Raw genomic sequence first — 24408 nt, 5'->3', positions numbered from 1 at the left:
GCATACTACATTCTCCATCCACCGAACAGATCCGTGGGATCGATCGGAATCAACTCACAGTTCCCTCACACCCTGAGGTCATTTTTAGAGTTGTGGGAAGAGGCGAAGCGAGGCTTGTCAAGGCGACACCTGCTAGCTAACCTAACCAAAAGGTAAACAGCCCGCAGTTGCATAATTTCTCTCTGTGACCCTTCATACCACCCACACATCTCCAGTGTTGCACATTATATTTCGCTTCTGCACAAATCTCAAACACGAGAGGGAGCGAAAATGTGGCTTGGCAGAAGGGAGGGAGGGAGCCACCATGTATCAGTACTTAATGCACTTATTGAAGCCGGTTGGTTGCGGCGAAGGAGTGTGGTTGTGCAAGAAAGGGTTGCGAAGGGAAGGGGGGAACGTGCGTTGATGCAAGTGGGCACCTGTCCCCCCGGCTCCCTCCAACGGATATCTTTCTGTCGCGATGAACGACGTCGGTCTCGTTTGCAGCTCGACTCATCACACCCCCCCCACCATCGTTCGTACTCATTACCTCGTCCCCCCACCCCACTACCCACGAACACCACACACGTCCTCCCCTCAAGATGCCGTCCAACCATCGCACGAGCGGAGCTCATCGTGGCGCCGTCGGTCCTATGCTTCAGCACGAGATCACAACACAAAATGTTTGTTTACTCCCACTGCATGGTTACAAATTATCTAGATAGCTCGGAGGAGATAAGAGGATAGGAGGAGAGAAACGAGTGTTGTGAGGGAGCGGAGACAGGCAGACCGAGTATGCTTGCAGTCATCACTGACAAGGCTCAAGGGATACGGAGGTGATGATGCTAGCTATGGCGACATCAATATCCAGGAGCCATCCTCGATCCTCGACCAGTCCAGGAGTGTTGTCATAAGGCTGGACGAGTATCGCACTCTCCTTCGTTCCTACGATGAATACAGTAATTGCTTCCCCATCTTCCACTCCCTATCCCCCACAATTTTGGTAGTAATTGCACTTACTGAGATATCGCCAAAAACGCAGATGCTTTGAAGGATACTCTGCTTGCTGGAGGAGTTACGATCGAGAATCTCGAGGTGACTACTTTCCCTATCGCTGCTACCCACTTTTTAGACGTCGCAGTGGGTTGTCGGTATTTAACGGCTGTCGTAGATTCTTATCAACACCGGCCTTCAGCAGCAGCAGCAGCAGTATGGTGCCGCCGTGGAATATACCCCGCCATCGCCAGTCACCCCACAGCAGTCGGACACCGAGTCCTTTGTTACTCCGGCTAGGGATAATGCGGGAATGGCAAGGGATCTGCACGATGACCACCACAGTGGTCAGTATGGCAATCAGAATGGAAGGAGATACTCTCATAGAAACGGGAATGGGAATGGGAACGGAAACGAACACGGGCGTGGTGCGGCGAAGCAAACATCCAACAATCATGCGTCGCAAAACGAGACTCTGGATAGCAACACCAACGGCTTTAGCGTTCAGGGAGGGGTTGGAGGGGGAGGCAAGTTGAGAAGAACTCTTTTCATTACCGGCATTCCAAAAGATGCCGAGTACTGCGATTTGGTGGGGGTTATTCGCGGGGGTCCTATTGTCGATGTGTGGATGAACAACAGCGTGGGTCCCCTCGCGCTACCTGGGATCGTGCATTTCTGACAATCGAACCAGGATCGTTGTGCTTCCGTCTCATTCGTAGACCCTGTGGATGCAGAGACATACTTTCGCTATGCGAAGAGGAACGACATCTACATCAAAGGCCGCCGAGTGAGTGCCTTCGCACCTCTCTCCATTCTCTTGAATCTGACGACAGTTTAGGTCGAAATCAAGTGGCGCGAAAATGCCAGGCAGTTTGTCATCCTGCGGAACATCGCGCGTCAGATCCAGCATGATGGTATGTCTCCTTACTTATCTACTCTATTCCGATCGACGCTGGGGTGGATAAATCTAATTCGCTTCTAGGCGCGTCGCGTGTTCTGAGGATCCGCAATCCCCCCTCGTCCCTAACTGAAGAACGTCTCCGCGAGGATCTCGATCATATCGCGAACCTTCGGGTCGAGAAGATTGAGCGTATCGAAGGCGACCTCCAGTGCAACCTCAACTCCATCTGTGCCGCCTTGTTCGCCAAGACTTGTTTGCGTTCCAGAGCCTACTACAAGGGATCCAAGATTGAGTTCGGCGTCGACGAGTGTTCGAAACCCCTTTCTGATCCGAAGGCTTACCATCACCCCGAGGCCCGCCAAAAGTCGAGTCCCCCGCAGCAGCAGCAGCGCCAGCAACAGCAGCAGCAGCAGCGCCGTCCTAATAGGTTCGATGTCTTATACGCCGAGGATGGAGGAGAGGAACTTGCCGACGTGGACGGTGACGATGGCGAGTCTATCTGTACCTTCACCCAGGATGACGATGATGAAATAACCAACCTCGCCGAGGCTACCGATGTCGGTAACTGGGCCGATAGCACTGCTGCCGAGAGATCAGGTGGTGCCTATCTCCGCAACTACTGGTAGGGGGTTTCCTCTGGCTTGTGCCATGGAGTGCAGACGATATCCTATCACTTCTATATTTTCGGATATTGGGGTGTCTCGGGATGTGCGGACTTGTTTGCTGCTTTAGGGTACTGCCATTTTCAATGTTTCATCTTTTGTTTCTCACGTGCCAGAATTGTCATTTTTACAGCCCGGTTTCTTCCTTTTTCTTCTTTTTTATTTGTTTGTCTCTGGAAATAATCATGTGCATGGGGCGCCGGCGTGGGTTTCGAATTCTCTTTCTGTTATCATTTCCTTTTCTTCTCTTTTGCTCATGGATCATGGAATGTGGGTTGGGTTTGATATCAGGAACTTGTTTGTATGGTGCAGTTCATATGGTCTGGGCTGGGTTGTGGGCGAGCATTGCTACACGTTTTATATGTAGAGCTTGATTCGGGTTGAATGGGATCAGCTAAGATGGAATGACAGCACTGTTCCTAGGTGGATGGTGACTGATTGATCACGAATTATCACTCTCGGTATAGTACACCCCCAAGGCACCTGAATGAGCGTATAGGTATTAGGTATGTACTTTTGTAGTCTATATCTACAGCGTATGTACTCCTCAAAGCCCTGGCTATGTACTCCGCATACGTTCCAGAACCCAGGTTCGCCTCAGCTCAAGTCCGGCCTGGCGGCCATAACCACATCGTTCCCCAACACGGTCCACAGCACATCAGTGAACCTGACGGCCGCCTGGGTCTCAACCACTCTCGGCGGACAAACGTTCACACCGCCCGTGCCCAAATAGACAGGGGCAACAGTGACCACAACCGAGTCCACAAACCCGCGGTTCTCCCTCCGGAGGAGCCCATTAATCACCTTCCCCCCGCCCTCAACCATGACACTGTCGAGCCCCAGCGCCGCAATCGTCTCCAGCACCGTTTTCCAACTCCACGGCGGCGGCGCATCTATGCGCACGACTCTTCCACCCGCCTCCTCCAGAAGCCTCACCCGCTCGTCCGCCTCCACCTCACCCCCGGCCGCGGCAGAAACGAAAACAAACGGCGCCTTCCCCTCTCCCCTCCCAGCAGTCCGCAGCACCCTCGCGTCTCGTGCGATCCGCCAGCGGAACTGTGGATCGAGCACTACGGGCCGCGGCTGGCGCGCAAGCGGAGTCCCGGGCAGCCGCGAGTTCAGCCCGGGGTCATCGGCGATCGCGGTCGACGCGCCGATCAGGATCGCAGAGTGCTGCGTGCGCAGGTAGTGCGTTAAAGCTTTTGTGGCCGAGCCCGAAAGGAGCGTTTGCACGCCCGCTGACAGGGAGAGGTGCGAGTCCAGGGAGGTCGCGTAGGTTAGTGTTACGAAGGGACGGGTGGGGAGGGGGACGGGGGAAGGGGAGGGGGTGGGGGTGGCGGAGGAGGAGGACGGCGGGAGGTAGGCGGATAGGAATGCGGGGATGCTCGGTGGGAGCGGCGGGAGTGTTGACATCTTTGTTGTCATGCGTGCGTGTGGTGGGACGGGGCGGGGCGACGTGGGGCGGCGTGATGTGTTGTGTTGCGTTTGGACCCGACCGGCCGGCAGGCTGCGATTGGCTTGCTTGCTTGTCAGTTGGTTGGTGGCTTGGCTCCCCGTTCTATGCGAGGAAAAAAAAAGGTTGCTAGGAACTCACCCCGCCTTGTTTGAGAGAACTCCACACATATTCCACCACCACCACCACTCACACATACACACGATGGCCGCAACCCTCAAATTCGACCACGCGCTCCCCGCCCTGTCTGGCGAGTGGACCGGCGGAGACTCCAACTTTGTCTCGCACGCATCCATCACGGCTGCTGTGGACCGGAAGCTGGAGCCTTTGGGGCCCCACTTCCTGGCTCATGCTCGCAGAGTAGGTTTTTTTTCTCGTTATGATGATGATTATGAGAAAGGAAGGAAGGGGATGCAGATGCAGATGCGGATGGATGGCTGATGAATTGAATAGAAGCGTCATTCCCGCACTTTCTCAGAGGACGATAGAATCCAGGCTTCCAAGAAGGTCAAGAATGTCGAGGAGGAGGATGCCGGCGAGATCAGTGAGCCCGAGGACCCGTCCATGCTCACGCGGGATCCTAAGGACTGGAAGGTAACATCACCATAACTTCTACTGAGTGGGTGAGTGAGCGAGTGGGTGAGCTGACGACTGTGCAGAACCAAGACCACTACGCCGTCCTCGGCCTGTCCAAGTACCGCTTCCGCGCCACCGACGAGCAGATCAAGAAGGCGCACCGCCGCAAGGTGCTGAAGCACCACCCGGACAAGAAGGCAGCCAGCAGCTCCGGCGCGCAGCAGGACGACTCGTTCTTCAAGTGCATCCAGAAGGCGATGGAGATCCTTTCTGACCCGGTCAAGCGCCGACAATACGACAGTGTCGACGACAACGCGGATGTCGACCCCCCCTCCAAGAAAGCCAAGGGCTCATTCTACAAGCTGTGGGCGCCGGTCTTCGCGGCGGAAGGCCGCTTCTCGAAGAAGCAGCCGGTGCCCACACTCGGCAACGAAAAGTCGGCGCGCGAGCAAGTCGACGAGTTCTACAACTTCTTCTACAACTTCGATTCGTGGCGCACGTTCGAGTACCTGGACGAGGACGTGCCCGACGACAACGAGAACCGCGACCAGAAGCGCCACGTCGAGCGCAAGAACAACGCCGCCCGCAAGAAGAGAAAGAACGAGGACATTGCGCGCCTGCGCGAGCTCGTCGACAAAGGCCTGTCTCTCGACCCTCGCATTAAGGTGTTCAAAGAGCAGGAGAAGGAGCGCCGCAACGCAAAGAAGAATGCCCGCGAGGCCGAGGAGAAGCGCCTGGCTGAGGAGGCGGCGAAGAAGGCCGAGGAGGATGCGAAGCGGAAGATTGAGGAGGAGGCTGCCTCGAAGGCGAGCCGTGAGGCTGGAAAGAAGGCGAAGGAGGCTGCGAAGCAGGCTGTCAAGAAGAACCGTCGTGTCCTTAAGGCTTCCGTCAAGGACAACAACTACCTTGTTGTCGGCGACGCCACTCCTGCGGCTATCGATGGTGCGCTCAACGATGTTGAGCTCATCCAGAGCAAGGTCGACCCCGATGAGTTGGCTGAGCTCGTTGCTAAGCTGAATGTTAGCAAGGGCCCCGAGGCCGTCAAGGCTGTCTATGTTGGTCAGGCGGAGGCGTTGGCTGCTAAGGGTGTCGTCAAGAAGGAGGATTTCAGGGTTCTGTTTGCTTAGATGTGGAGTGTCGAGATCTTTGATAATCGATTGATTGGTGGTGCGGGGGAGTTCAAAAATGGCTACCTACTTTAAAGTTTACTTCGGGGGTGACAATAAACGTATTGCTTCCGCATGTGCTTGAGTCACTTCACTGGAGATATAAATCATTGATTACCAGTGGCCGATATTACTCGGAGAGTAATTCACTGCCATTTCTATCCAGTTCCGCCTATCCACCCTATAGTCTACCAAAAGAAGATACAAGAAAGCAAAAAAAAATGAAAACACCAGAAGAAAGGTGAAAGACAACCCATTAATTAATTATATCATCGCTTCGTTCCATATGTTGGTAGAGTAAAGGCCAATCTAAACGCGTATAAAGCCGGTGGTACGTGTGAAGGGGAAGAAAGAGCCAAAAAAACAACTGGACGAAATGAACCTAAGCGTTCAAAGGTTTCCGCGCAATCATCATGTACATTGGAGTAAACAGGTTCTCCTGTGAAGCAGTTAGCATTCGGTTCCCAGGAAGTGTGGGGGTTGGATCTGGACGTACCTTAGCACCAGCAACCAGACAATCCGCAGCCACAGCCAAGGTGTCGGCAGTCTTCTGCGTTCCCTTGGGCGCAACACCGATCATCTCCAGCGCACCGACGAGCTTGTGTACAGCTCCACGTCCGACCTTGGTCATCCGCAGGACGGTGAAGAGATCACCGACGGAACGGCAGTATTTCATGTCACCGGCGAGAGGGTAGTACCACGGGATCTCGTCACCGCGCTGGGCAAGGTCCTCGTGGTACTCGAGCTCGAATCCGGCAGCCTTGATGGCGCGGAGTCCTTCGCTGATCTTGACCATCTGGGAGATTCCGTCACCACTGAGAAAAGTTAGCAATTGCGGCGAGGGAGAAACGAATATGGAGGGACAAACATCTCGATTCCGTGGCAGATCTCACGGTGGTGGGCGTTGGTGGCATCGTAGTCGTCGGTCATGAGCCACTCGTAGACACCAAAGACACCACCGGGCTTGAGGACCTTGAAGATCTCGGTGTAGACACCCTCGAGACTGGGTGCGTGGACAGTCGCCTCAATCGCGTACACGGCGTCGAACGAGTTGTGCTCAAAGGACATCTGCATAAAGTCGCCCTTGACGAACGAGTGCTTATCGGCGAGACCGGCCTTCTTGGCGTAGTTGGTCGCACGCTCGATCTGGTAGTCGTTGTTGTTGAGACCGACAATGTTGACGTCCGTGAAGCGCGACATTTCGCGGGCGGGACCACCGACACCACAGCCGACGTCGAGGACCTTCATGCCCGCCTTCAGGCCCATCATGTGGGCGAGGTAGTGCTCGTGGCGCGCGATCGCCTGGTAGAAGCCCTCGCCCTTGTAGAAGCGGCAGAAGTGGAACGACTGGCCCCAGCCGTTCTCGTACAGATCCGTCGCGAGGTTGTAGTAATGCCGTGTCAGAGTGGCGTAGCTGTCAACACGCTCCTGTCATATCTATTAGGCTCCGTCCGCCAAGGAAAACGGTCAATGGGTTGATGTGGTTATTTACCTTCATGTCCGCCTCCGTCTCCTTTCCGGCTCCCTTTCCGTCCCAGTACTTGAAGTACTCGTCGACGGCCGCCTTCTGGGCATCCTTGTCCTTTCCCATCATAGCCATGAAGCCGACAGAGTCCTCGGCGGTCTTTCCGTGCAATGCCTTCTTGAAGTCGGCATCACGCTGATGGTCTTCCTGCTCGAGCTGAACCTTGTTGACGGCCATTGTTGATGTGTTTGGTGTATGGAGAAGAAGATTTAAGGTTGGCAAATGTGAGACTGAACGAAGGCGAAGAAGGTAGTAGGAGGTAGGAGGTGAGAAGTGAAGGTGTTGTCGAGGGGAGAAAAAAAAAAGAAGGGGCGACCGTTTTGTAGTGAAATTGATACCGAGTACGCGGAGGATGTTACGAAAACGACGGTCCGCGAAAGGGGCTGATATTACGAGCCAAGACAGGGATTCAGGAACCGACACTCGTTAAGCGTGGCCACTTTACGCAACAACACCACACACATGTGAGCGGCACCCCAGCCCGTGGCGAACGAATACTGAGTGCTAGTTGTATCTATACGAATACGCAAACGAAGGCTCCGGAATGAAAGGCTTGTGAAGTTCCGAGCTGGATACCACAGCCTGTGCGTGTCTTCACCGGCCACCGATTGAGTGCAGCTATCCTTCCATCTATCCTTCCTTGATCCTTCATCATCCTTCCACACAATTTGGACGCGGATATGGTGTGGCATTGGCATTGTACTTGCACACAGGCAGAGGCAGAGTACTCTATGTACTCCACCGGTCCATCATACCGGTATCTGTCTGTTGTTGTCGCGATAGGAAAAGACGCCAAAGATATTGGACAGCATACACGGAAGGGCGAATGACTTGGCCACATTCCCGTGGCCACCTCGACTAGCTCGATTGCTGCGCATGCATCTAACGGATTCGACGCTGAAGAAGAGAGTCGATGCGGGCTGCCGGCAGACCACAGGCAGCATAAGGCAGGGGACGTAGAGACAAGTGAACAAGAGACCTCCTGGCCGGCCGGCTGCCCACAGAGCGCATTGACTTCGTTTTCTGCCGGCCGTTTGAGTTGTCCCCCGACGGCACATAGTCGTGTACTATACATAATGCGATTGTCAGTCCTCGTTCGTCCCCAACTCAAAATCTGGGGGAGCTCGGCGAACGCCGCCGGTTGGTGGCACATCATCCTCGTCAGTGCCGTGCTGCGTGATCACCTGCTCTCTGTTATCGGGTTCCTTACGTTACGCTACACGTTCCATGGCCAGCCAGCTACCTCCCTGGGAGCTCGTCTGGCGAACGGACAGCTCGTCTTTATATACCGTCCTCCTGCCGCTGATCCTTCTGCTCCCCATCAATTCTAAACTGAACACGCATACGAAAACGAATACAAGCCCCAGGTCAGATCAATACGAATAATGACAACCAGGTACGAGAGAACCAAGCTCAAGGGAGCTTAGCCTAGGAGCTGCGTAAGCTAACCCCCCCACGCAGATACCGAGTTGAATACGCCCTGAAGGCAAGCCATTCACCGGGCATTGACCCCTCGTGAAAACAGTATACTGAATGATGTGCTTAAAGCTCCACAGGCCCACCGTCGCGATGCCCTAATCGAGTTCATCAAGGGTCTTCTGGCCGTCCCGTTCGTTCTCCACTCGCAGCCCACAGCGTCGAGTAATGCCTCCGTCAAGGAGATGGCAGAGGAGGCGCATAGGCGGTACAGGGAGATCATGAGGGATATTGAGGGGTTGGTGAATGACCACAGTATGCTCTCCCTTACGATGAGATGTGTGGGTGGAGAGATGGGGGTGTTGATGCACTTGGGTAGTTACGTGCGATGCAGCGGAGAAACCGGAGCATTCGAAACTGCGCTTCCTGGTGCCGTCGGTGGGACGGTTCTTTACACCGCTGCTGCTGGAGAAGGCGTTCGCCGTGCAGGACCAACGGCGGGCGATCTCGTCGCGGCGGTTTGTGGCACCCAGTTTCAATGATATTCGTGTAAGGCCGCCGTTCATTCATCCATCCATCCATATCGCCCGGTGCTGATGGAGAAAAAAATCGCAGCTCATCCTCAACACCGCACAAATAATGTCCCTAGCGACCCTCGACGGCCCCACGAAGCTCATAACCTTCGACGGAGACGTCACCCTCTACGACGACGGCAAATGCCTCGATCCCACGAACCCGGTGATCGAAAAGATCATGTGGCTTCTCGAGCGCAATCTGTGCATCGGCATCGTCACAGCGGCGGGATACACGGACGGTGCGCGGTACCGGGAGCGACTCTACGGGCTCCTCGAATCGATCCGCGACTCCAGCGTCCTCACCGCCTACCAAAAGCGCAACCTCATCGTCCTCGGCGGCGAAAGCTCGTACATGTTCCGGTCGTCGCCCACACACGCCGACCTGCTGGAGTGGGTGCCGCGGACGGAATGGCAGCTCGACGAGATGCGCTCCTGGTCCGACGAGGACGTCCAGGGGCTCCTCGACATCGCCGAGAACAGTCTCAAGGACTCCACCGAGGCCATGCGGCTCGAGGCCACTGTCATCCGCAAGGAGCGCGCCGTCGGCATCATTCACTCGTCTGGCGGGAAGTTCGCGCGCGAGCAGCTGGAGGAGGCGGTGCTGGGCGCGCAGAAGACGCTGGAGCTGAGCGAGGTTGGAAAACGACTGCCGTTCTGCGCGTTCAACGGCGGGAACGATGTTTTCGTCGATATTGGAGATAAGAGGCTGGGCGTGCTTTGCTGTCAACGCTTCTTTGGTGATGTGAAGGGGAATCAGACGTTGCATATTGGAGATCAGTTCCTCTCGGCAGGGCATAATGATTTCAAGGCGAGGATGGCGGGGACAACTGTGTAAGCTTCCACCCTCCCCGATCTCTTCCTCCTAGTGAAATAGCGCTGATGATACTAGTTGGGTTGCGAGCCCGGCAGAAACGGTCGCTTGCCTGGGTGAGCTTAAGGAGCTCATGGAGAATGGGCTTCCGGAGTGATCACTGGAGAGAAAGCTTGAGCTTGGGGGATCTTTAATACCAATTTCATTGCTTATGCATCTTATGTTTTGTGTTTGCGCTTGATAAGATTTATACTCGTGGGTTGTATTTAGCCATTGTTTATAATTCAGTTTACGTCGGAATGAAGTCGGCTAGTAAGCTTCAACCATCTATGTAGCAGTTGTGAGTGCTTGTTGTAAGGGTAAGTGCTGCCTCACCAGGTTTTCCCCCATACAACTTAGTCACAACCACTCACTCATTTCATTGTATCCGGCTTAGTGTGCTCCTACTATGGACTAGTGCTTATAATTCGTAATGGTGGTGAGGCACCACTTATTGGCAGCTCCTGGTACATCGGTAGACCAGCACAGCGTCACGTCTCTTCCGATGAAGGATTCCCACCTCCGTCACGCTCACGAAGTTACCGCAAAGATAGCTCCAGCACCAAAACAGCCCATTGAACGCAGCATATATTACCAAGCCGTACCGTCATCCCCTCACACCCAGGTATGTATGTAGCCGTCATCCACCACCCCACCTCACCTCGACTCCAGCTCCCTCGTCCTATTAAGTATCTTCTTGATCATGTCATTGCCGAGCTTGATGGCCTCGGGGAAGCGGGGCGCAAAGTACTGCTGCGGCTTCTCGAAGCGCATTCGGTAGCCGTTAAAGTCCTTGAACGAGACGGCCTCGCTCCAGCCCCGCGCCGCGAACGTGAACTCCAGGTCGTCGCTGCGGAACCCTTCGTCGTCTAGTGCGAAGCGGATGCAGTCGTTTAGAAGCTCGGGTTGCCGGAAGAGGTACTCTGTTGCGCCGAGCCAGAGACGGAAGAGCTAGGTATTTCTGTTAGCCCGTGGGGAGGTGGGGGTGGGGGTGGGGGTGGGGGTGGGGGGAAATACCGGTGTGGAGCAGATCATGTGGTCGTAGGGAACTATCCCGCACTTATGCCAACAATCCACCATAGCAAGCAGCGACAAATGCGAATTCGGTTTCCTCTCCGCTTTGGGGACGCCACTGAGCGAGAACTGTTCCAGCAGGTCATCTTTCAGCAGCAGATCCTTGCCTTCCTGGCCTCCAAACACGAATTTCCCCGCGGTCGTGATGCGCTGCGTAAACTCGTCGCGGCTCCCCTGGAGTATGAGCTTAAACAGCTCTGTAACGGACTCGGCGTACTGCCGGATTTGCCGCTGCGCCGCCGGGTTGAGAATCGCCAGGCCGGCGTAGACATGCCACTTGTTGCTGTAGATGCGCAGCGTCACGTTGATCTTGACGTTTTCGATGCCGCCGGACCACCGCGTTTCTTCCCAGGGGAACTGGTGGTTTGCGGTCCACGCCGAGCCCATGGAAAGGAATGCGGCGTGTGTGACGGCTTGCGTGTCCGCCGTGATACGGTCGTGCTCTTCCGCGCTGAGGTGCACGAATTTGGACTCGAAGCAGGAGAGGATTTGCGTTACGAGCGCGAATGAGGCATCGGAGGCCCGGTGCTTGATCAGAACCTACACGTCTGTGTCAGAATTGGCCCTTGTACAGTGAAGGCCTGGCTTGCTGCAAAAACTCACCAGCGGTTGGCCCCGAGCATCAACATTCGGTCCGTGTAGCGAGTGACAAGAAATGATCTCCACGTCCGGCGGCAGGTGTCTCTCGAACGCAGCAATCTCAGGCGCCTTACAGGAAGTCTGCCCACCGACAATTGCACCGAGTTTCGTAGCTATCCCCAAATAGTCAGTCCCCCCTCCTCATCACAAGGAGTAGTAGCGGTCGGAACATACAAGGCCCATACTGCGCAACCACAGCATCAATCAGCTCCGCCTCGACCGAGTAAATTATGTAGTCGCTCTGCCGCGACACGAGATGGCCGTTGGGGTACACATGGACGTTTTCAATCTCTCTAGAGCATCAGCTGCGCATTCCGGCCAACTATGTCTTCGCGAACGACGGATGTAAGTAAGGTACCTGCGAACTCTTCCTTCAACGCTTCGTACTTGTCGGCGCGATCGCAAGCATTGACACTGTCGGTACCCACTCAGTCAGCTGTGGGTTTCGGGGAGCCGCGAGATCGAACACACACACCGCCAACCCGCCGCCGCAATACGGCGAGCGTAAAGCTTCCCCATGTCGCCCATGCCGATGATCCCTACAGCAACAGCCAGGACCGGCCGGGGGTGGTTCATATCGTTTGCGGTTGTCATATTTCTGTTTTTTTCGCGGCGGCTTTGGTTTGCGGTAAGGAATTGCAATTGTAGGAAAGTTGTGACAAGTGGCCCGACGACTCCTTTTGTATGCACCCGTGGTCGTGGTGGCTGGCCTGGCTGGCAATGCAAGTGTTGATTCGAGCTGGTGGGCTGAACTGCGAGTAAGCCTTTTCAGGTGTGTATGCGGGGTGCTGCTAGAGAACACTGGACGCTAAGATGATCGCGTGATTAGATAGGTGCCTTGGGATGTCGATGAGTGATACATAGTGAGTGTCTCGAGGGTGGGTTGAAGCAATTGAATGATGAGAGTCAGTATATAATTCTATAGATAGTCTAGCTAGGCTGCATGAAATCAATGGGGAAATAAACCAACAAGGGAAGGCCCGGAGATTGCCAGGCGGAGGCTGGAGGAAGTGAACCATGATCTAGCTAGGCCGTATTATGGAGTAACAAAAAGGCCCGGAGACGAGGAAACAGTTGTAGAATCCTCGGTAAATGTCACCTTGCGGGGAGTTGATGATGAAGCTCTTCCATTGCCCTTGTCGGAACAATCTATCCCAAGCTGCTCACCACATCACTCAAATTCATTAATGCGCAACGTATACTACACCAAGTACCCAAGCATTACACCCCGCTACATGCCATTACACCCCTCATGAATCGCAATCCACCTTTTGCCCCCGGCATCTTTGACCAGCTTCCTCACCACCGGCAATTCCACCTTACTACCAGCAGTGAGCCGTCTGCACTTATCACATTTAGCGGAGAATATATTCCTGTACGCGCCCAACATCTCTAGTAGCATCTCCAGGTTCCCCGGCCACTGACGCGCCGTGACGGCGCGCATAATACCCGTGTGTAGATTGTGCACGGGTGCATCCGTCTTTTTTGCGCTTTTGACGGAGGTTACGACGAAGGCGCGCGAGTTATCAGAGGACGGGGTGATCTCGATGGTAAAGAGGAGGGAGGACGGTGGTGGAAGAACAACCTGTGAAAGCGTGAGCAAAAAAGTCCCCCCCACTGCCAGAGATTCATGCCGCATACCTTGAGCGACCGTCGCGCGGGTGTGCCCCCAGGAAGTTCTTCCACATTTACATCGCGATGCATCAACCTCCCCGAAAACTCCTCCACCACATCTTCGATGTCCTCGTCCTTTGTATTCTCAACCACCTCTTCCTCCTCTTCCTTCTCTTCGCCGACAGCTGGAGCGTCTTTCATCTCCGTGTCTTCTTTCTTAACCCCGTCGCTTTCTTGCGGTTGCTCCTCCGGCAGAAACACTTCCCCCACCGCCAGCCTTCGGATGTCCTCCGGATCGCGCGCTCGCGACGATGCCGCGTGTTCGAATATGGACTGGCTCTTCACGTAGAGCGAATTGAAGGTCGCGATTTCTTCGGAGCAAGACAGCGCGCGGTTCGAAAAGTCCTGAAACATGTCCACAGCTGCTCGTTTTCAGTCCCGTGCATCTAACATCGGCCAGGGGGGAGGGGCTTACGAGTTGCATACTCGGCTGATAGAGGGTGAAGAATCTTGGGAATTACGGTGCGGAGTCCTATCAGCTACGTTGCCCGTCAGCTCCCAGTAGTAGCGGTCGGCCACGCGCGGTTGGTGGGGAATAGTACGCGGTTGTGAAGGTCGTCAAGTCGTCGGAGCGATTCGACTAGCTTTTCCTCGGACCATTCTTCTTCCCCCGCTGCTATCGGTGCATCTTCGGTCCCTGTCGTCGTAGTTGTAGAAGTTGGTAGCGGAGGAGCTGTCGCAACAGCCGGAGCTGTTGGAGCTGTCTGAGGCGGTAAGTTGGTGGTAGCGGTGGATTGTGGTCGGGACATGGATGGTGGCTGGCAACAGATGTGGTGTCTTTGCGCGATCTGATCTACGAGCGAGCCAAAGGGTCGTGTGTGTGGAAGGCTAATTATCAAAGCTCCCTCTCGAGCTGTGTGGACCCCTGTCCCTGTCGATTCGTCTGACTGATGAAACACTGGACCTGACACGGAGAATTCTTCACTTTCGATCACTCTTGCCCGCACACTGGTGGTCCATGAGTTACATTGCTTTATCACAACGCGACAATGATTTCGGCGACGCCCCGGAGCAGGCGCAGGATAACGAGGACTCCGAAGTGGCCGCCAGCGGAGACCGGGACCCGCAGCAGCAACCAGGCGTTACTCGAAAGCAGTTATGGGGACTCTATCTCTCGCACTTCCTCTCCACATGGAATGCGCGCAGCTATGAATTCGCAGCGGTACTATAACTCGTATACCTTACGCAATCCCATGCTAAAAGTGAATTGTACACCAGATTCTCTTCACGGCCTCTGCATACCCAGATACATTGACCGCATCGTCGATCCGGTATTCCTCCCGCTGAATTCCGCAAGTACGACGGACTAAATAGCTACGTAGCGGCATCTTGACAACGCTCTCGACGCTGGCGCTCTCGTCTGCGGTGGGCAGATGGGCTGACCAACACCCGTCGCGCTTGCAGACATTGCGGATAGGTATTTTTGTCCAGCGAATACTCGTCATATTGGCTTGCGGGGGGTGGATATCCATTGTCGGAGAGGTATTTGTCGAAGGCGGGTTCTCTGGTACTGGTGTGAAGACTGGAGTTGCTGGCAGTGGGCACCAACAGCCGTTCGCGGGTAAGCCGGTCGTGAAGGGGATTATATTTGCGGCTGTACTGCTTCTCGGCATCGGCGAGAGACTCAGCGCTGTGGGGAATATGATGGTGATGGAACGGGACTGGGTATGTTGTTCTACAGATCTCCTGGGGACAGCTGGCTCACCGTCTCCCAGGTCCCCGCAATCGCGGCAACGGAGCCCGCGCCATTCCTCCTGAGCTTGAATGCCTCTATGCGACGAATAGACCTGACCTGCAAGCTTCTCGCCCCCCTCTCCATTTCCGTCCTCGCCCTAGTCGCCTCGAGCGTCCGAGTGACCGCCGTATGTATCGCCGTAATAAACGCCGTCTCCGTTGGGATAGAATGGCATACCGCCTACCGCGTTTATAGGAGCTGCCCCTCACTCCGGGTTCCCAAAGCGCCATCACCTCCGCCCGTCCAGGCCACTCGACAACAGAGTGTATTCCGTTCATGGACGCAAGGCTTGAGCCTCTTCTTCTCCACCGAGATCTGGCTCCCATCGCTATCACTGGCACTCCTCTACTTCCCCGTGCTCTCATTCTCCGCATCGATGCTGACCTTCCTCCTCAACGCGGGGTTCCCGCTTTCGGAGATCACGATCGCCCAGACCTTCAGCACGCTGGTGGAAGTATTCGCCACGGTAGCTAGTCCGTGGGGCGTACAGATGATGGAGCGCAAACAGCCCACCGCCACCGCCGCCGCAGCCGCCGGCATAGAGCGGATGGGCCTGTGGGGACTCTGGTGGCAATTCACCAATCTGATCCCAGTGACGCTCCTGCTGTTTACTCTCCCCACATCGGGTCCTCCAGCCTTCCCCTCCGCCGCGCTGTTCATCTTCCTTGCCCTCTCCCGCATGGGCCTGTGGATCTTCGATCTCTCCGCACAGACGCTTGTGCAGACCCACGTGCCCGAGGGCAGGCGCAGCGAGTATTCCGGCGTCGAGATGGGGTTCATTTCCGCGGCGGAGCTGGCGCAGTGGGTTGTCACCGGCGTATGGGCTCAGACCGAGGACTTCAAGTGGTTGGCTACTGCGGGGACGGTCGCCGTGGGCGCGAGTTTGCTGGCGTATATGGTGTGGCTGCGGGGAAGAAGGGGACATTTGGTCCATTGGGAGAAGGTGCGCTGGGGGGAGTGCGGGAACTAGTGATGTGGTTATGTGGTGATGGGCCATAGATAGATCAATGGCAATAAGGGGATGAAGTGGGAGGCTTTTTTGAGGGGGGAAGGGGGTTTAATCATCATTGCATTCAACCTCAGTAGATCATGGCAGTTATATTTCCATTTCCACCCCACTGTCTTTGACCGCTGGCCGCAAGCTTGATGTGGGTTCCCTATTGCCCTCCGCCCAGCCCTTTGGGATGAAGTGAGTTCGTTGCCTGTATCCACGTTGTGCAAGAGAGGACTGTATTGACGAGTGAGATAATATGTCTAAATCATGCTCCTGTGACCTCAGTGTGCTCACTGAGGTTGCTATTTCGACAAGCCGATCCCATTCTTAGATGGAAGAGATTTCTGAATGCGATGTATGTGCACGAGTAATCATGTTTCTGAATATGAGCCATGAAGGCGGTTTCCAGGTGGAGATAGTCAAACCGGGGGACAGGACTGATACATTCGACCTAGGTACATCGAAGGTATCCAGCAGAATAACATCTCCGGCAAGGGCTAAACGTTGAAAAGGCAGCGTAGGCGACGGTATTGGATTTAAAAGTAAAAGCAAAGTTAGCCTTTCAATCCGGCTCGTTTTGCCTTTTAATTCGCACAATCGACGAATCACACCGAGTCATCCATCGAGTGATAGTGTGTGCTTAATTCTAGGCAGCGCACATGTCATTTCGAATGCATCTTTTATTCACATTGTTGGATGAAGAGTCAACAATATCTAGCTTAGAATCACAGCAGACGGAATGTAGCTTCAAAAGATAAGTTCTTTCTATTCCTTCACGACCACCAAACTCTCAAGGCTCATCCCATCTGGCATAGCTGGCGTCAAGAACGCCAAGCACTTGTATGTGAGGCTCCGACGGTTACACGCATACGTACTCAGTTTGAAGTGTGCAACCTTGTCTGTGACTTCGCCTCCTCCTCCGAAAGAAATAACGGCATCCCCTTTCGCAGCAGCAGCAGCAGCAGCTTCACCCGCCCGCCCGCACTCACTCACTCACTCACACGATCCCGTTTCAACCATCGATACTTCACTTCACCCAAACACAACTCAGCGCAACTATGGATTCAGTACCTCCAGACCAGACGTTTCCCGCCGCCGTGAGCGCGCAGACTTCCCGCTTCACAAGAGTAGGTGCCCCCCCCCCCAGATGGATGGATGGAGGGCTGATGCGAGAGGTGGTGGATAGGCCTACCAGGCGTACCTTGACAAGTCCGTGCCGTTCGCGGTCTACCGATGGATCGGCACGGGAGTCCTCCTGCTGATGTTCATGGCGCGCATCCTGTTCGCCCACGGCTGGTATATTGGTTCGTTATCCCATTCATCCATCCGTTTCAATTTTGCCGTCGTGTGGGCGGTTTCAATCGGGAGAGAGAGAGGGATGGAAGGACTGACCGAGCTCTCGGGATGTATAGTTTGCTACACGCTCGGAATATACCTGCTCAACTTGTTCCTCGCTTTCTTGACGCCGAAATTCGACCCGTCGCTGGAGCAGGATGACGAGATGGAGGGCGGAGGTCAGTCGGCGTTGCCCACGAAGCAGGACGAGGAGTTCAGACCGTTCATCCGCCGGCTGCCCGAGTTCAAGTTCTGGCACAATGCCACGCGGGCGATCGGATTCAGCATGGTGGCGACGATGTTCGATGCTTGCGACATTCCTGGTATGTATCAGAATTCGGCTCGATAAATCATCACCGGCGGCGGTGGTGGTGGTGGTGTGGTGGGGGGTCCTGCTTGCATATGAAACTGACTGAGATGTACTAGTCTTCTGGCCCGTTCTCGTCATCTACTGGATCATTCTCTTCGCCTTGACGATGAGGAGACAGATCCAGCACATGATCAAGTACCGCTACGTTCCCTTTACCTTCGGCAAGACCCGCTACACCCGGTCGTAATTGATGCTGTTTGTGCGCGTGCGTGGTGTGCCCGGAGATCATGAGTGTACGTGCGTGTCGAAACGATCATTTTACGGGGCGGATGGATTGGATAGATAGACGAACGGCGCATGAGAGCTTGATATAAAAAATTATTGGCTTTTTCCTTGCTGTTTGCCATGGCTGTTGTTTTACTCATACTTAATGTTTCGATGGGCTTTCGATGAGCGGAGCGGAGGGCGGATGTTTGTCTGGTGGCTTGCGGGGGAATGGTTGTATTCTATCCTCTCTACGGGTTTCTTTTGTAAGGGGCTCGTTGTGTCCATCATGATACCTGGTGCTAGATACTTGTTCGTATATTAGAAGTTGGACCTCGGGATTACTTACCATTTACATGCGGTGAGGATAACCATCGTATCGCTCAGCAGGTTATATATCATGACCGAGGTATGCAGCCCCGGGCTGAAGATGAAGATGACTGTATCGGCATATTTTGCACGGCGGACTTCACGAGCATGGGGGACGCCTTGCGCTGCCTGCGCCCCGGAGTGCTGTCATGAGATTTTATTAGCGAAGGCGATATAGACACACGAAGTTGTGCCTGGCGGTTTTCGGTCTGCGGACTCCGGAGGGCATTGGTCTCCCGAAGGTATACACACGATACTAGTACAGGTACCTTCAACCAGCGTCTATTATTGGAACAGACAGACATGGACATCGGACATCAGTGATGGTTTCGAGAACACCCAACTATCGGCGCTTCAACAGTGCTCAGTGCGGCCCCTCAAAAAACATGCTCCGACGTGTGGTCGTCGGTCGAGATATCGATACCCATCTAGCTCATCCCAGCATTCAGGGGCCAGCTCCGAGCTGCCTAGAGCACATGCCTACCAGCCTCCCGAGTCTCGTCACTTCTCATTCGCGATGTTTAACAGACACGGGATATCATAGACCATGAGATGCACGTAAGTAGAGTAGGTACAGTAACAGCAACTGTCGTCGGCGTCAAAGGGGTGAATTGAGAATAGAGTGAGACTTTTATGACTTTCGTTGTCGTGTGCTTTCTTCAATCCGAAGAAGAACACCACTCCCCCTTCCTCCTTCCTCGCCATTCTCCTTCGCGTCCCCATCCGTCGTCGTCGTCGCCGCCCGCCCTCCTAGCAGCGCCCCATCACCGCCCACCAATCCATCCAACTAACCAACCAATCGTCATCCCTGCACCACGCGTCGACACCGACGCCGACACCGCCGCCGCTCACCATGCCCCTCTGCGGCTCAAACAAGGTTCCCTCCCCCAACCATTTCCATAACTACCCGCCGTGCACCTACCTGCCTGCCTGCCTGCCAACCACCATCCCCCCTTCCTCCGTTACCCACCCACCCACTCTCCTTTACATACACATTCACACAATCCACAATCCACGAACGAATAAACGAACAAACGATCGATCGAATCACACAAGGCTAACTAACTGTAATGCGCCGCCGAAAGACCACACAACGGAAGATAGTTCTGCTCGGTACGGGCCCCCTCTCGCCCCGCGCACGCGCAGCCAGTGCACTGCACCGCACATGACCGAGCAAGGACACTGACCGTGAATAGGTGATGGAGCGTGCGGCAAGACTTCGCTGCTGAATGTTTTCACGCGGGGGTGCGTGACGCGTCCTCCCCTCCCTCGGCATCCGCCTTGCCCTTGCCCATCCATCGCGACTGACGCGCGTGAGCGTGAACAGATATTTCCCGCAAGTCTACGAGCCGACTGTTTTTGGTAGCCCCTCCTTTGTCCCCCTCAGCCCTCTCGAGCTCGAGAGGGTGAGAGAGAGAGAGCGCGCACTAACACTGCCACTAGAGAACTACGTTCACGATGTTTACGTCGACAACACGCACATCGAACTGTCGTTGTGGGATACCGCCGGCCAGGAGGAGTTTGATCGCCTACGGTCACTGAGCTACAGCGATACGCACACGATCATGCTATGTTTCTCTGTTTGTGCCCCCCTGTTCCTCCTCCTCTTCCCTAGCCACCTCCCCCCTCACTCAGTCGCTAACAGATGGATGGAAAGGTGGACTCTCGCGACTCGCTAGAGAACGTGGAAAGCAAATGGGTCGGCGAGATCGCCGACAACTGTCAGGGCGTGAAGCTGGTGCTGGTGGCGCTGAAGTGTGATCTCCGAGAGGCCGGTGACGAGGCGGTAGGCAGCGCGCGCGAGATTCCGGGAGGGTTTATTCAGTACCACGAGGGGCTGCAGGTAGCACAGAAGATCAAGGTAACCCCCTCCCCCCGTCCTCCCACTTAGCTACGGGAGTAGTGGAAGCGCAGGAACTGGAACTGATTCGGACGACGGTGACAGGCACTGCGATATCTCGAGTGCTCGGCGAAGATGAACCGTGGGGTTAACGAGGCTTTCACGGAGGCCGCCCGCGTCGCCCTGAGTGCTAATGCGAAGGGCGCGAAGGAGAAGCGCTCGTGCGTCATCTTGTAGTCCTTCTCCTTCCGCCCTCCTCTCTTCTCACCCTCACACCCCCCTCACACCTCACACCTCCTACGAAACTGTCTCTCCCCTCGACCTCGACCCACATCTACCAAACCAATTGTAATGTCTTGTCTTGTCTTGTCTTGTCTTCTTGCGCTCGTTTTGTGATTTTCCTGCAGGAGTGGGGAGGGAGTGGTTGGTTAGTTGGTTAGTTGGGGGAATTTGGCGTGTTTTGTCTCTGTTCTCTCTTCTTTTTTTCGGCAAGATTTGCGAGCGTTCATCCGTTTGGCTTTTGGCTTTTGGCTTTGGATTTTGGATTTTGGATTTTGGATTGAATTTTTCGGATGGGATAGGATATCATTTTGCTTTGAATACTCAAGTACGAACCGGATATGATTTTTTGGATATTGAAATGTAAAGTACTTTGTGGTAGTAAAGACATCGGATGATGTTGAAAGTTGAAAGTTGAACACCGAATTGGCGAGCCTGGCGAGACCAGCAGCAGCTGGAACTGGAGATCCGTGGATCCGTGGATCCGGGGGTGAATATACTACGGTGCTCTACTCTGCTATACTGTGGTAAGGCCCATCTAGCTGCCGTACATTTACCCAGTATATATGATGCCTATATGAAGCCGACCACCGACCACCGAGCAGGTCATGTAGAGTACCTGCCGGTATGCATGCAATGCATGGTTATGGTTGTTTATGGGATTATGAAACTATGAAATTATGAAATTATGGCTCTGCCTCGGTTTGGTATAGGTACATACATCTAGGTAGGAGTCATCTCTGTAGGCAAGGCAGGGAATTGTCATGGCATTTCTATTGTCCGGCCGAGATAATTGCGTGCCAACTTTTTTTTTGGTTTGTTCGTTTCGTTTCAAGTTCACATGTCACATTACATTACATTTCACCGAAGGAAAGCACAGTAGAGATGAAGAGTAGTAATGATCGCAAACAACAATCAATTCCAGGTTTCTCCAACCCATCAATTCCATCAATCAAATCCCATCGCATCCCATCGCGTTTCATTCCACCGATCCCATCCCCATGCCATCCCATCCCGTCACCATCCCCTCCACCGATCCCATCCCATCCGTCGGTCCAGGAAGATCAGTCAAGAAAGACCAGCCAAGAAATCTCCGTCAAGTCAAGATCAGTTCTGATCCGAGTAGTGAGCCAGCCAGTTCAACACGGCGGCTATCAAACCCACTCGTCACATCACATCCCCGTCCTTATCCGTCGCTTTCCTCAACCAACCCCCCTCAACCAACCCAACCCAACCAACCGCCATCCGTATATTCCCAATACGACCGAAGAAGAAAAAGTTAAAGAAAAGTATTTTTTGTTTAGACCACCCAACCGTTTCATGACTCGACCTGGCCCGTCCAAGGAGTGCTGTGAAAGGTAACAGAGAAAGGAAAAACGTTTCATGAAAAAGGAAATAAAAGAAAAACAACTAGAGAGGAAAGAGGAAAGAACGCCTTTTATACACCGAAAACACCACGTGAAAAACAAAAACCAAGGAGGACCCCCCAACCCAAAATTACCGGAACAGACATGATCGTATACCAGTCCATTCCCTTCTCGCCCCATGGCTCCGAACGGGTTTTGTTGCGTCCAACAAACTCCGCCTTGACCACTTCGAACCACAAACACTAGAGACGGAAACCAGGCGAGCATCACTCGACGCTCGCGGAGCAGCCTCCGCGGCACTAGACGCAGCCTGCTGCGTGCTACAATCCGTCGCGATCCGTAGATGCGCCAAAACCGTGCAGCAGATCAGACTCGTCATGTGCCAGGGAAGCGCCCCGTTCGCAGTCGAGGAACTCGTCGAGGAGTCGCTCAGGTGAGAGGGCCGAAGAGGATTCCGGCGAAGACGGGAGACCACTGTCGCCGTCCGAGAGACAATCGAGGCTGCCATCCAGATACATCCCATCAATATCGAAGATATTGCCATAATCGGTTTCCCCTGCAGACACGGCAGGTCACACATCAACGCGGCAGGTTGATGTGTCATACAGGGGGATTCTGGCTCGTTTTGGGATGTTCCGGTGGCGGAGAAGAGAGAGGTGGGGTCGAGACCGTAGTTGGTGTCGAAGACGAACTCGTCGAGAGGCTTGTCGTCCATGAGTGGCTGGTGTTGTTGTTCTTGTTCGGGGGATCCGGAAGTCAGACGCAATCGGCGGTTCTCCTCCTGCATCTGCTGGAAGCGATCCTGCATCTGCGACACGATGCTCTGGAAGTGCGAGTTCTCGGCTGCCAGAACCTCGTTCTCTCGCTTGAGGACATCTCGCTCCTGCTCGATAGCTTCCAACTGTTGCTTCTTGACTTCCCTTGACTTCTGAGCGGCGGCCCTGTTACGGAGCACACGCTCTACTCGTCTCTGCTCCTTCTCTTCGGCGGTCTTTGCTCGCTTACTGCATTACGGTTAGTCTAAGGGTGCTTGGCAGGTAGGTAGGTAAGGGTCCGCAAGCAGAACATACCGAGGAGGGAGGTTTGTGGTCGGTGTGGGAAGCTGTTGGCCCCATGACTTTCTCTTCTTTACGGGTTTTGTCTCCGTCTTGTCGGACTCGGTCTTGATTGTTGTGCCATCCACGGAGCCACTGTATGACGGAGGTGGCGAGCTTGTGGGTGTGGTGTCCCGCGAGCTCTGGGGGCTGCACGGTGACGAAAAGTCATCGGGGCTCTGGGATCTGGTAGCGCCAAGGATGTCCTCGAAGATAATCGACATGTTGGAGAAGCTTTGCAGACCGGGACGAAGCGAAGGGCGAGTTCAGGAGTAAATGGATTGGTAGCGGAGGGTAGGTTCGGCGGTGGTGAGTAGTAGTGGTAGTAGTAGGGCCTGATGGGAATAGGGCCGAATGGGATTGTAGTGAGAGTGGTTCTTGCTTTCTTTTCGGTGATGGAAGGTAAGAAGAGAGAGAATGTTTGGGAGGGAGGTAATGAGGGTAGAGGAGAAGGAGCTATCTAATGACTGGGAGGAGCTAAGGTATGTTCGATGAGCATTCACTGGGGGCTCTCGTAATGGTGGTGGTGGTGGTAGTGGGAGTGGTGGTGGTGGTGGTGGTGGTGGTCTCGGAGTTGAGGGTGCTGGACACTTGATGTAGAGGACAGGTTGTCCTTTAAATAAATGGATGGCAGGACAGCCCGCCAGGCAGGCAGGCAGGCCCAGTAGGCTAAGGAGTCAGAAAGTAAGGGGGGCGAAGGCTGCGGCACGGCTTGGCACCGTGGCCGGCCAGCCGCCAAACACAACCCGAACTCAAAAATAACCAAACGTGACGAATCCATCCATCCACATCAATCGTGGGGGAGATGGCTGCACCGTTGACTCCTGCAGGAACTAACTCCTGAGTTTGGAATCCAGACGCGGGGGGTGGGCGATGGGAGCGACGACGACGACGACGACGCTGTTCGCTGTGCACGGATGCAGATAGAGTGCCTATGCTACTTGCTTGCCTGGGTACGGGAGGAACGGTTTTGTGAAGGATATTCCACTCTAGATGGAGCAGCGCCGAGCAGTGAGTTCCTCTAGTTACAGAGGCTATAGTAGAGGAGGTATGTAGATTACGGTACGGCACTCTAGATGGAGCAGCGGGCGGGTGTTCTGGATGGAAACAGGTTGATACCCCACAAAACCACTTTTGCCGGTGGTGGTGGGTATTTTTGCTGCTGCTGCTGCTGCGCAATCCAAGATTCCAGAAATTTCGCAGCACCTTCGGGCTTCGGTGGGTATCAAAGCATCACACTCTTACCAACCCGCTTGCGTCTGGCGTCTGAGTCTGAGTTCTGAGTCTGAGCTTGAGTCTGAGTTCTGAGTCTGGCTTGAGTCCGAGTCCGAGTCCGAG

At 54.5% G+C, this 24408-nt stretch overlaps 11 protein-coding genes across 11 annotated transcripts; 6 read left to right on the top strand and 5 right to left on the bottom strand.

Annotated features, from left to right (window-relative positions):
- Window positions 1-1017: 1017 nt before the first annotated feature.
- Window positions 1018-2712, top strand: BZA05DRAFT_122170 (uncharacterized protein). Its single transcript, XM_051478694.1, has 5 exons — window positions 1018-1074; window positions 1151-1612; window positions 1664-1759; window positions 1811-1886; window positions 1955-2712. The coding sequence occupies exons 2-5, from the start codon at window positions 1286-1288 to the stop codon at window positions 2497-2499; spliced, it is 1044 nt and encodes a 347-aa protein (XP_051337642.1). The 5' UTR covers window positions 1018-1074; window positions 1151-1285; the 3' UTR covers window positions 2500-2712.
- A 314-nt stretch (window positions 2713-3026) lies between these two features.
- BZA05DRAFT_404710 (riboflavin biosynthesis protein RibD domain-containing protein) lies at window positions 3027-4012 on the bottom strand. Its single transcript, XM_051484341.1, has one exon. The coding sequence runs from the start codon at window positions 3958-3960 to the stop codon at window positions 3133-3135; it is 828 nt and encodes a 275-aa protein (XP_051337641.1). The 5' UTR covers window positions 3961-4012; the 3' UTR covers window positions 3027-3132.
- Window positions 4013-4070: 58 nt separating this feature from the next.
- BZA05DRAFT_404709 (DnaJ domain-containing protein) lies at window positions 4071-5807 on the top strand. Its single transcript, XM_051484340.1, has 3 exons — window positions 4071-4348; window positions 4442-4582; window positions 4648-5807. Exons 1-3 carry the CDS (start codon window positions 4193-4195, stop codon window positions 5689-5691), a joined length of 1341 nt encoding a protein of 446 aa, XP_051337640.1. The 5' UTR covers window positions 4071-4192; the 3' UTR covers window positions 5692-5807.
- BZA05DRAFT_376490 (S-adenosyl-L-methionine-dependent methyltransferase) lies at window positions 5808-7629 on the bottom strand. Its single transcript, XM_051481819.1, has 4 exons — window positions 7223-7629; window positions 6599-7158; window positions 6227-6545; window positions 5808-6169 (listed from the first exon to the last, which is right to left on the bottom strand). Exons 1-4 carry the CDS (start codon window positions 7430-7432, stop codon window positions 6113-6115), a joined length of 1146 nt encoding a protein of 381 aa, XP_051337639.1. The 5' UTR covers window positions 7433-7629; the 3' UTR covers window positions 5808-6112.
- An 897-nt stretch (window positions 7630-8526) lies between these two features.
- Window positions 8527-10380, top strand: BZA05DRAFT_122088 (IMP-specific 5-nucleotidase). Its single transcript, XM_051478693.1, has 6 exons — window positions 8527-8651; window positions 8717-8741; window positions 8812-8986; window positions 9051-9220; window positions 9287-10077; window positions 10136-10380. The coding sequence occupies exons 1-6, from the start codon at window positions 8641-8643 to the stop codon at window positions 10212-10214; spliced, it is 1251 nt and encodes a 416-aa protein (XP_051337638.1). The 5' UTR covers window positions 8527-8640; the 3' UTR covers window positions 10215-10380.
- A 140-nt stretch (window positions 10381-10520) lies between these two features.
- On the bottom strand, window positions 10521-12698 carry BZA05DRAFT_404696 (uncharacterized protein). Its single transcript, XM_051484339.1, has 6 exons — window positions 12285-12698; window positions 12168-12223; window positions 11984-12100; window positions 11774-11922; window positions 11114-11710; window positions 10521-11047 (listed from the first exon to the last, which is right to left on the bottom strand). The coding sequence occupies exons 1-6, from the start codon at window positions 12401-12403 to the stop codon at window positions 10754-10756; spliced, it is 1332 nt and encodes a 443-aa protein (XP_051337637.1). The 5' UTR covers window positions 12404-12698; the 3' UTR covers window positions 10521-10753.
- Window positions 12699-12960: 262 nt separating this feature from the next.
- Window positions 12961-14383, bottom strand: BZA05DRAFT_404695 (uncharacterized protein). The gene is made up of 4 exons (XM_051484338.1): window positions 14026-14383; window positions 13899-13962; window positions 13451-13845; window positions 12961-13394 (listed from the first exon to the last, which is right to left on the bottom strand). The coding sequence occupies exons 1-4, from the start codon at window positions 14230-14232 to the stop codon at window positions 13041-13043; spliced, it is 1020 nt and encodes a 339-aa protein (XP_051337636.1). The 5' UTR covers window positions 14233-14383; the 3' UTR covers window positions 12961-13040.
- BZA05DRAFT_404692 (Ferroporti-1) lies at window positions 14384-16396 on the top strand. Its single transcript, XM_051484337.1, has 4 exons — window positions 14384-14645; window positions 14702-14754; window positions 14806-15148; window positions 15199-16396. Exons 1-4 carry the CDS (start codon window positions 14442-14444, stop codon window positions 16186-16188), a joined length of 1590 nt encoding a protein of 529 aa, XP_051337635.1. The 5' UTR covers window positions 14384-14441; the 3' UTR covers window positions 16189-16396.
- Window positions 16397-17270: 874 nt separating this feature from the next.
- Window positions 17271-18104, top strand: BZA05DRAFT_420475 (retrieval of early ER protein Rer1; the record flags this gene model as incomplete). Its single annotated transcript, XM_051485647.1, has 4 exons — window positions 17271-17339; window positions 17399-17516; window positions 17625-17870; window positions 17974-18104. The coding sequence occupies 4 exons, from the start codon at window positions 17271-17273 to the stop codon at window positions 18102-18104; spliced, it is 564 nt and encodes a 187-aa protein (XP_051337634.1).
- Window positions 18105-19043: 939 nt separating this feature from the next.
- On the top strand, window positions 19044-21050 carry BZA05DRAFT_404689 (small GTPase superfamily). The gene is made up of 7 exons (XM_051484336.1): window positions 19044-19367; window positions 19576-19603; window positions 19687-19735; window positions 19818-19852; window positions 19934-20070; window positions 20148-20351; window positions 20436-21050. Exons 1-7 carry the CDS (start codon window positions 19344-19346, stop codon window positions 20565-20567), a joined length of 609 nt encoding a protein of 202 aa, XP_051337633.1. The 5' UTR covers window positions 19044-19343; the 3' UTR covers window positions 20568-21050.
- Window positions 21051-21999: 949 nt separating this feature from the next.
- Window positions 22000-23431, bottom strand: BZA05DRAFT_121928 (uncharacterized protein). Its single transcript, XM_051478692.1, has 2 exons — window positions 23047-23431; window positions 22000-22980 (listed from the first exon to the last, which is right to left on the bottom strand). Exons 1-2 carry the CDS (start codon window positions 23292-23294, stop codon window positions 22107-22109), a joined length of 1122 nt encoding a protein of 373 aa, XP_051337632.1. The 5' UTR covers window positions 23295-23431; the 3' UTR covers window positions 22000-22106.
- Window positions 23432-24408: the final 977 nt, after the last annotated feature.

The sequence above is a fragment of the Tricharina praecox genome (genome assembly GCF_024521635.1).
Source record: "Tricharina praecox strain CBS 144465 chromosome Unknown BZA05scaffold_20, whole genome shotgun sequence".
In the NCBI taxonomy this organism is placed as follows: Eukaryota; Fungi; Ascomycota; class Pezizomycetes; order Pezizales; family Pyronemataceae; genus Tricharina; species Tricharina praecox.
The sequence above is the reverse complement of the archived record's forward strand: the minus strand, read 5'-3'. Positions and strand labels throughout refer to the sequence as shown.